Here is an 11,007-nt window from a genome sequence, read left to right on the forward strand (position 1 = left end):
CTCTAGAGTGTGCAATTCTTATCCGATTGGAATGAATTTTTGGCACCAAGTATTTCGTTATGATATCCAACAACTGTGCCAAGTATGGTTGAAATCGGTCCATAACCTGATATAGCTGTCATATAAACAGATCTGGGGATTTGACTTCTTGAGCTTCTAGAGGGCGCAATTCCTATCCGATTTGGCTGAAATTTTGCATGACGTATTTTATTTTTACTTTCAACAACTGTGTCAAATAAGGTTCAAATCGGTTCATAACCTGATATAGCTGCCATATAAACCGATCTGGGATCTTGACTTCTTGACCCATAGAGGTCGCAATTATTATCCGATATGCCTGAAATTTTGTACGACGGATCCTCTCATGACATTAAACATACGTGTTTATAATGGTCTGAATCGTTCTATAGCCCGATACAGATCCCATATAAATCGTTCTCTCTATTTTACTTCGTGAGCCCTAATGGACGCAATTCTTATACGAATTGGCTGAAATTTTACACAGGTCTCCAACATATAATTTAATTGTGGTCCGAACCGGACCATATCTTGATATCGTTTTAATAGCAGAGCAACTCTTCTCTTATATCCTTTTTTGCCTAAGAAGAGATGCCGGGAAAAGAACTCGACAAATGCGATCCATGGTGGAGGGTATATAAGATTCGGCCCGGCCGAACTTAGCACGCTTTTACTTGTTTATTACTTTGTGTCACCCTGTGGCTTAAGAAAATTTTATGTTATCGAGAATTTGCGCCGTAGCTAACCTCACGCAATTACTCTATCGCCTGAAAAAGAATAAAAGAATTTGGGTGATATATATATTCACCAAATTTGGCCAAGCAATTTTATAAAAAATTGTAATAGGTAAAAAATATTTCATGCATTAGCATACATACCATTTTATTATCTGAATTGAGTGCGAAATTGCTTAAAAAGAGTTACATAGCGCGGAGTGTGTGTGTACCTAAATTTGTGTTCTTTGCAAACAAAAAACAAGCCGACATTGCCACAGATGAATTGCGTGGTAAGTACTGTAGGATTTTATTCACATATTGCCGTGTATTAGCAATAATTAATTTTTCTTGCGATTTTCTTAGGTTCTTGTAACTGCTATTGTGTAATTTAGTTTGAACGTTTCGCGTCACGGTTTTTCTTAATTTGCGAGTGTTTTTGAGATTAGTAAAAATCAGCAAGAAACATGGATGTCACACCCGGTGAGCCAGTGCCACCCGGATTTGAGGATGATTTACGGGAACCCCGTATTCAAAATACCATTGACCAGTATAAAGCCAATGCTTTAGTCGGTGTGGAGTACACACTCGAATTACATGAATGTGATCGCGCCGAACCGGGCTACATTTGTTTGTTGTGCGATAAGCGAGGCGACCCGCGCACTATCATAAACCATTGGACCTCATTCAATCATCGTATGAAGTACTTGGAGAGACATTTTCCGACAGCTGTGCGGGAGTTTCAGCCAGTGAAATACAAACCAAACTCTCATAATATCTTAATAGCGCTTATTCAAAGCATGTGTGAAGCCATCGAAGACTTCCATGGTCGTTTAAAACTAAAGGTTATGGATGCTGATGAGTTTCGCCATCAAAAAAGTAAACATACCGAAGCGATTATTTCGGGGTTTCATCACGATGAAAAAAATGGCCCAAATTTCCTAAATGCCATCGATAGGTCTTTGATTGAACAAAACAAGGGGAAAATGTCCGACGAAAGTTCCGTTCACAAGGGACCAACAAAAAGGCCTGGAGAGGCACAACTCCCAGCACCTTCGTCAAAGCATTCTCAGAAAAGGGACGAATTCGATGCCATTTCCAGTGACTCGGACAATCCAGATTATGCAAAAAAACCTAAATACAATAAACCGCAAATTGCTGCACCAGTTTCATATGAAAAAGACGACCGTGGCGATGTAGAGGGTAAAAAATTGCCCACTCCCAAAGAGTTGTCTCTACAAGCTTCGCATATAGCACAAGAGCGTTACAAATGGGAAAAATATCGTTGTATGTTGGAGATCTATTTAAAGCAAATGGATAAGTTACAAAAGGAATATGAAAAGTCCCCCGAAAAACATCCACAGTATCCAGAGGAATGGAAGAAATTTTGGAATAGACGTTACAAAGAATTGCAAGCCGAAAAGAAGGTAGACCCTAATAAGCATGACTATAAGCCGGAATGGATAGTTTTTTGGACTAAGCGTATGATAGAGTTGTTTAATATAGAGGTGGATAAGAAAAAGAAGGAAATCAAAGTCAAACTTGGGCTTCCCGAAGAGGCAGAAGAGAAAATAGATCAGCTTAAAGAACGCTACAAAATACCAGTAAATCGTATACAAAGACCCCAAATCTCTGATGTTATAGATATTAGCGATGACGAAGCGCCTAATGGTCGTCGTGGAGGAGGTGGTCGCTCAAGACGAACCAGAACACGTTCGCGTTCACGCTCACCTCGTGGTCGTTCGCCACGCGGACGTTCTCCGCGAGGGCGATCGCCTCGCGGTCGGTCCCCTCGTGCCCGTTCACCTCGAGGTGAACGCCGCGATTATCGTCGCCATACACGCTCGCGTTCTAAATCACGTTCGCTTAGCCCATTTTCGGACGATTTTGATATCGGTAAACACCGTCACGCGCCGAAAAGCCACCGTTCTTCTAATTCGCGTTCGTATAATCCAATGGAAACCAATCCAGATTATTATCCATATGGATCATCAAGATTCCCCCCTAATATTCCACACGGTAATAGCTCGCATTATCCACCACACACCTCAACGGGCCTATATCGAGTTTTAGATTCAAGCAAAATCCCAAAATACGAAGATACCAATACAAGGGATTCCAAAGAAGACGAAAGCAAGGAAGATGATGGTCCTTTGTCTGTGGTTGGTGTGTTGCGTCTGCTGACTGCTCTTGAGGAGCATTTGGGCAGCCTTGGCCCCAAAGTTGTTGATCTATTGGGTAAAGCTTTGGCTTTAGAAAAGTTGAAGGCAAATTCATCGGACGATTTGCTTTTAAATGAAGATCATTGTGTTTTCTTTGAAACGATTAAAGAGAAATTAAAAGGTCTGCTCATTGCCGATGTGCTCGATGATCAGCACAAAGTGCGTGCTGTAAAAAAAGCTGTTAAAAATATTGCCGGCATAATCTATCAGGTTACTAAAGGTGAGCATAAGCATTCTTTAATACAAAAAAGTAGTTTGATTTTCTTTTCTTATAGTTTTTTTTTTTCTTGATTCAGATGTAAGTATGTATGTAAATATAGTTTTATATGTACTTATGTATAAGTTAATTAGCAACATAAGGCCTTAATTATATTGAACTTTTTTTTATTTCGATAATTACGCGTAAAATTCCGAGTTATTTGCGAAAGTCGTTTTTTGTTTGTTTGCTCAGTGATAAAGAAAAGTAATGTTCGCGATCTTCTTAATTTCTTCGTTGGTAAGAAATATTCTCTGGCTTGAATAGTTCACACTAGTATCCAAAGACTTAACAAGAAAAAAAATCACCTATTTGGGTAAGAAAATAATCGTTCTCTTAAAGCCGCATTTCTTTTTTTCCGGCGTATATATAAAAAAACACAAATATTCATCTTGCTTTGTCTTTATAGTTAAGGTAGTCTTTTTTATAGTGGTGAACACAAGTGCGCATGTATAACACATAAAGATTTCGAACTTAAGACCCACTATAAAATGCAGCTAGCAAATATCTTTACATTGCGAAGAAATGTTCATCGAATTTTTCTAAACAGTTCGAACATGCAATGTAAACTGAAATATTGCTTTTGCTGAACTTCAGATAGAAATAAAAAGTGTTATTTCAAGTGCTTCAGATAACTTTACTCTTAAGGCCGTCCCGGTAGCCGAGTTGGTAATATGCTTGCTTTACCAATGCGGTGGTCGTTAGTTCGATTCCCAACTGAGGCCTGGACTGTCGCTACTATGGTATAAAAATGAACTCAAATGGTCGCGGTGAGTCTGTTTAGAAAATAGACTGCCATTCTAACCTAGCTACATATATATATGAATTGAGTTTCATCTTTTCTTCTACATATTTTTTTGAAATTGAGCTTCGTAAAGGGTTCTATTGAGTATTGGCTAATTACTTATGGCCAATTTTATGCCTTATCCCTTAATATTTTTTATTTCGTGAGCTAATCGACAATGTTTTAGTATGTGACTTTGTCTTCTCAATAGTTATGTCAAAAATTTCCCGGTGTACGTTTTTTAACAATAATTTAATTAACCATGACAAAGTTTTATTGAAAACTTTTTGTTGTGCAAGTTCTTTTTACAAGTTTTGTGCGGATACCATTTTATTTTCATAATATGAAAAAATTATCAAAATGAAGAAATGTATTTGGTAAAATATGAACTAACTAATTTTTTAAGTTTTTTGAAGAAGAGTGCCAATAAATGATTGGGCCATTCACAATTAATTGTACAGTGTCATAGTAGAACTAATTGTGAATGGCGTCAATCATTTATTGATGTTCTTTAAGGGTTTTGTTTTTTTGTGTTTCTTTCCTTCCAGCTGAGGCTGTCGAAGGGTGATTTACTGTCAAAATTCTTTTCCCATCGTCTAACTGTTTGTTGACCACCCTATGATGTCCATTTTTAATCTTTGATTCTGACGTTCAAAGCCCTGCTTCTGAGGAAGCATGGGCTTCAGTTATGCTGAATGGTCATTTAAATTTAAGATTTCTTTTTGGACACAGGCATATGCAAACTATGAGAGAGTGGGGCTAGGAAGAGATAGAGTCGCCGGTGCACCTTTTGTCCCAATATGCCGCCCTGAAGGTAAAAAGGTTATTATTTTTAAGAGTTAAACCCCTGATTAAGGGGTCCGAGGAATCGAAGCGACGATATCAGCCTGCAGCCTCCGCCGGGATATAAGAATTGTGTTTTGCGCATCTAGAAGTCTATCGCAGTGGTCAGCTAGAACAGAAACCGCACGCATTATGTCCCTCATCACATGTCACTGTCTAATGCACAGATGTTTTGTTGTTGTTTTAACAGTGCGTTGTGTTCTATCCTTCGTCAGCTTGGTTCTGTCGAATATCCAGAGGGATCTAGGTCTGAGTCAAGTGTGTCTGGCTGGGCAGTTGAATAGGTGACGTGTGTCTTGTGGTCCCAGGTCACAATCGTGTGTGAGGCTGCTGCATCTGCCGGGTCGTAATTGTGCCTGAACTTAATTTCTTCAGGTGCAATGATAGGGTGGTCATTCTCCAAGGACAAAATTCACCCGGTAGCTATTCACCGCATTTGCACGAATGTTGTCCAGACCCACTTGTTCTAGAGGTTATCTCTTGTAGCGCTGAACCTCTCGCTCTACACTCAACGAAATTTATTATTCAAAACAACAAAAATGTATGCTAAAACAACAATTTTTGTATGCTGAAAAGGAAAAAAGCAGTCATGACTGCTGCTTCACCAAACATAGGCTACTGTTTTAGCAGCCTATTTCGTATTGCTATTTTAGCAAAAAAAAATCTGATGACTTTAATACAAAAATCTGCTGAAATAATGAAAACAAAAATCTGCTAAAATAATGAAAAAAAAAAAAAAATCTGCTGAAATTAAATTTTTTTGCTTGTTATTTATTATTTTTATTTATGTTTGCCTAAACGGTAACGGTCAGTAGGAGTCGAGCCAATGGCCATAACAAATTATGTTGGAAGAGAAGATTTATTTATTTATTGAATACTAAGTTAATAGTGAACTAGCCGAACCGGGCCCGCTCCGCTACGCCTTCTTCAACTCTCTAATATCTGTTTAGGGTGGGGACACTTCGCCCTCCATCCGATATCTAAAAATTATATAGCCTATGTTTCTGTCATAATGGGTCTTAAGGCGTTTTTGAGGGGTGGCGTGAACCCCTATACTTCGACCTGATTTTGTATGCCAGATTCGAAATCTACTCCCGAATACCTTTCATTTGAGCCCCATATTGAAAAGAACATTCATTATGTCTGTCTGGGGAAATTTTGGGGTAGAGGCGGCCCGATGGATACTTAGACTCAAATTTTAATACTATATTCGTATTCTACTCTCCAATACCTTTCATTTCATACCTGTATTGTCCCGATTGATCCACTTTTGATTTTGGGTTGTGTTTTTGACATAAGGGGAAGGGTCCATCCCCCTTCCGACACCGAAAAATTTTATAGTCTATGTTTCTTTCCAGACCAACCTACACAGTATGCGGAAATTTCGAAAAAATCGGTTCTGTCGTTTTTCAGTCCATACGGAACAAACAGCCGAGTCCCATATATCCGTGATTGGCTAATGTGCCAATTTTGTTCGTTTTTTTGGGTCGCCAGATTCGTTATCCACTCCCGCATACTTTTCATTTGATACCCATATTGTCCTTTTCGGTCCACTTTTTGATTTGATGGTGTTTTTGAGGTAACGGTGAAGGGTCCACCCCCTTCCGTTATCAATAAATCATAAAGCCTATTCCTAATTTCTGACCATATTCGTAATCTACTCCCGAGTACCTTTTATTTGAGTCCCATAGTGTCATGATCGACAAATAAACTTATTTAAAGGGGTTCTATTATGAAATTCGTACTCTACTCTTGAAAACCTTTCATTTGAATCCTACATTATTCCAATCGCTCCACTTTTATTTTTGGGTAGTACTTTTGGGGTAAGGGGAAGGGTCCGCCCCCTCCCGATATCAAAAAATTATATAGCCTATTTTGTTTGTTCCGTTTTTGAGTCTATACGGAACAAACAAACATTCAAAGAAACACAAATTGAATTTTATATATAAGATTTTTAAAGATAGCAACTATGAAAGTTGTGTACATCGTACGAAATCATACGTAAGAAAAAAAATGGTTTTTGGAATATATATGCAATTTTTCCGATTATAGCGAGCTCTAATTCCATCGAAATACATGTAGACACATATCAGTAAAAAAAATTCCAATCCATATGAGAATGGAGTGCGCTCAATTCGTATTTGACGCGCATACGGAAAGTCTTCCGGATACAGAAAGTGACAGCACATATCGTGTGATCAAAATAAAGATTTCTCCGGAAACTGTAAGGTGTGCGTGTACCAAAAAAAACGTATTTAGATTCTTATTTCTTATTTAATCAAGAAGTCGATTGAAGTTTCTGTGGAGATATTCTCCTAGTATGAAAATAAGTTTGGAAAATGCGATCTTTCGCAGCAGTCTTCTTCATTCGTTCACTGAGCTATAGGTGGTTTACCGAGTCTTTTTCTATCAAGCGGTAAGCCATCTGTTATCGATAACGGCAACGTTCATTTCATTTAAGTCTCTTCTTAAGTCTTTCTCGTGTGCTTTATGAGATATTATGACACAAAACAGACAATTTAAAGCTGTCGCGACTTTAGTTAAAGTGAAATATTTACTTTCAAGGAATTTATATTGTTGTATACTGTCGGTATTCTCGAACTGCAATTTAAAAACCTCTATTTTTAATAAAAAAAAGCAACAAGTGTTTTAAAACGAAAAAGTTAGCATGCTGAAACGAAAGGAGAAATGACGAAAAAAGAATAAAATAAAACACTCGTAAATACGTAGTTTAAATAAAAAAAATATTAATAAAGCCAAATAATAAAAAATATTTTACTATCGATTACCTTATGTATTTCGCCCTCCAATTTTACATAGGTAACTCCCCCTCTACAGATGGCAAAGATGACAAATCCAAAGACTCTAGTGGTGGTGCATCATCCATTATGGCAGCAACACAGGTCAAGCGTAAGGGCACTAGTAAACTTAATATTATAGATTTGCCTTTTGATAGGCAAATGGTTGCTACAAAAATGGCTGCCGCTTTGGTTTTGCAAGGCCGCGAGGATGTCTCCACCGAAGACATGGATAAATTGATTTATTTCTTTTTGTTAATGGTGAAGTTGTCGAAGCCCAAGCGTGAACTAGATGGCAGGCCGGTGTATTGCAAAAATATACTTCCCGAATTGGGTATAATGCCGGTGGTGACTACACCGCTTAAGGCTGTCACTGCTGCAGTCACCTTAGCTAGCCTGCCTGGTATTGTCGATGGACTTTTGGATAGAGATTTAACATCTGCTTTGGCAGGCCAACAGATTGATAATGATTTTGAAAATGATGCTGTTGCCGAGCGGGAAGTAAACAAAAGTGATGCCAATGCCAGTACATTAGAGTCCTTAACAGATTCGGATCTGCAAACACTTTTGCAAAATTTCAAACATTTGTCCAGCGAGGAACAACACCATCTTATTGCTCACTTAAAGAAGTTGGAATCCGTGGATCCCGAACGTGTAGAAAAACTTAGAAAATATGTCAACACTTCGGATATTGGAGAAGTAGCAGCTGGCTCCAGCAGCAAGACATCGGGTAACATTGACGGTAGCCATAAGCAATTTTTAACACTTTTCACCATTGTACTAAAATTAATTCTTTCATTTCAGCTGCAAGTAGCAGTGGCAGTAGCAGTAGCAAACATGACAAACGCGATCATCGTGGCTCTTCGGCCATGTGTGATGTGGACGACCGTAATCGAAATGCTGTAAATCCTAATAAATTCAGTTTGGACGATGATGATGATGACGATTACAATTTTGATGAAGTTTTCAAGGCGGCATCTAAAAACGTCAACACTCGCACTCCCGATGAAACTTCCAGACGTTCTTCGGATGCCAAGTCCTCAAAATCTTCCGCGGATCAAATGCTGTTGTCCTCCCAAAACGATTTGACATTCAATCCTGCTGGTCTTAAAGACTCCCTAAGCGACACCCAAAATCTTATTGCCAATCTAATGGGTTCACTGCAACAAAGCAATTCCAAACTGAAAAGTGCAACAAATAAAACCATAACACCACAGCCTGTACCACCAGTCAATCAGCCACAACCACCTATACATCATATGGCGGCACAACAGAAACAACAGCCACCACTACCACCCCAAACCCAACAGCAGCATGGTATGCCGCCATATTACGAACATCAACAACAGGCAGGTTACCAGGGCATGCAGCAGGCTGCTGGCTACAATCAAATGCCTCCCAATGCAAATTATTTTGGTTACAACCAAAATCCTTATGCAGCGGGCTACAACCAATGGGGTCCTGGCAATCAACAAATACCGGGTCAAGGTATGCAGCAGTTCGGCATGCCCAATTACAATGGAGGTTACTATGGGGGCAATTGAGTTCTCCACCGCAGCCTGCCAACAAAATAAATCGTATCCGGACTACTCTTCTCTAGGTTTGATGCTTTTAATTAAATGCCAGCTAATGCTGTCTGCATATTATTTTTTTATGATTTGTTAGTTTATAAAAACTTAAGTTCTTCAAAGAACCATGCAAGACAAAAGAAAAATAAATTCTATGGATTAACTACGTGCGTACTTTGGAACGAAAACATACTTCATACAAGTACGCCTATAATAATATAATAATAAATGAATAAATTTTATAATTTTTATTATTAAGTTTAGTTATACTTCGTACTCCAAGCGAACCCCTTATTAAGGCCAAAACAGAATGAGCGCGTTAAGCTTTGTTTTTTAGCATTCCGTGCAAAAATGCAACTCTGCAAACAAATCCCACAAAGGAAACTTCGAAAAGTCATACATTTTTCAACTTTGACGCTTGACAACTAGCGTCATTTCGTTTAGGCGCCAAAGTTTAAATATTTTAAGCTTTTGGGCGTTGCTTTTGTGGGATTTGTTTGTAGAGTTGCATTTTACAACGCAACGCGCTGATTCTGTTTTGGTCTTTAGTTGTTATATTTTTAGTTTAGTGTTTTTTATGCGATTGCTATAACCTTTTGTTAATTTTTTTCTAAATACTTAATTCAGGATTAAAACTGTAATTACGGATACCTGTGCTGCGGTAAGTCCCAAGCGAATTTACTTCAAACAAAGGTTCGGAGGTTGAGACTTTGATTTCGGAAGGTTTTGGGCTAGGGATGACTTCCTAGATAATTGGATCCAATTTTTAATATCATTTTCGTACTATACTTTCGAATACCTTTCATTGGGGTCCTATATTGTGCCAATCGGTCCACTTTGATTTTTTGCGGTACTTTTGGGGTGGTTTTGGGCTTGGGATGGCTCGCCGGGTACTTGGACCCAATTTTAAATATCATATTCATACTCTACTCCCAAATACCTTTCATTTGAGTCCCAAATTTTCCCGATCGGTCCACTTTAGATTTTGGGCGCTACTTATGGGGCGGTTTTGGGCCTGGAGCGGCCGCTAGGTACTTTGACTCATTTTTTAATACCATATTCGTATTTAACTCTCTAAAACCTTTCATTTGAGTCCCATATTGTCCCAATCGGTACATATGACCTGCTGGGTGGTTTTGGGGCGGTGAGGAAGCCCTTCAGACACCAAGAAATAAATGTTTATGTCAGATGTGTACTATACCTTTAAATACCTTTCATTTGATACCCAAATTGCCCAAAGCGGTAAAAGCGTCCTGTTGGGTGGTATTTTTGGGGTGGGGGAACCCGCCCCCCGAAACTAAGTGTGACATTTTTATGCCAAGTTCGTATTCTACTCTTAAATACCTTTCATTTGATACCCATATTGTCCCAAACGGTAAACATGTCCGTTCGGGTGAGTTTTGGGATGGGGCGTTCCCCCAGGTTATTTGATCCCAACATTTTATGTGCCAAATACGGTCCAAATCAGTCTATAACATGATATAGCTCCAATGTAAACCGGCCTCTCGATCATCCTTGTTCGATTCCTAAAAGCTTTAATTTTTGCTGGTTTGACAGAAGTTTGGTATGTAGAATAAAATTATGCCCTTCAACTAAATTTAGTTTGTATAAATTTTTAGTAGAATCCAGGGTGGTGGGTTCCCAAGATTCGGCTCGACCAAACTTAGCACTTTTTTACTAGTTTCAAATACAGGCGTAATCAAAATTTTGGTCATTTTAAATAAAAAAAATTAATTAATTGAAAAATTTTTAGTCGAATCTTAAAAAATTTTCAAATATGGTGGTTATGCAAATATAATTAAAGG

At 38.5% G+C, this 11,007-nt stretch overlaps 1 protein-coding gene across 2 annotated transcripts; it reads left to right on the forward strand.

Annotated features, from left to right (window-relative positions):
* Nucleotides 1-751: 751 nt before the first annotated feature.
* On the forward strand, nt 752-9,447 carry LOC106082888 (uncharacterized protein CG7065). Of its 2 annotated transcripts, none has more exons than XM_013245629.2 (4): nt 752-1,024; nt 1,098-3,173; nt 7,657-8,376; nt 8,439-9,447. In XM_013245629.2, the coding sequence occupies exons 2-4, from the start codon at nt 1,199-1,201 to the stop codon at nt 9,176-9,178; spliced, it is 3,435 nt and encodes a 1,144-aa protein (XP_013101083.2). In that variant the 5' UTR covers nt 752-1,024; nt 1,098-1,198; the 3' UTR covers nt 9,179-9,447. The 2 variants fall into 2 exon arrangements, with proteins under 2 accessions (XP_013101083.2, XP_013101084.2); XM_013245630.2 differs by having other exon boundaries at nt 7,657-8,364.
* Nucleotides 9,448-11,007: the final 1,560 nt, after the last annotated feature.

This window comes from Stomoxys calcitrans, chromosome 4 (assembly GCF_963082655.1).
Source record: "Stomoxys calcitrans chromosome 4, idStoCalc2.1, whole genome shotgun sequence".
Taxonomy (NCBI): Eukaryota; Metazoa; Arthropoda; class Insecta; order Diptera; family Muscidae; genus Stomoxys; species Stomoxys calcitrans.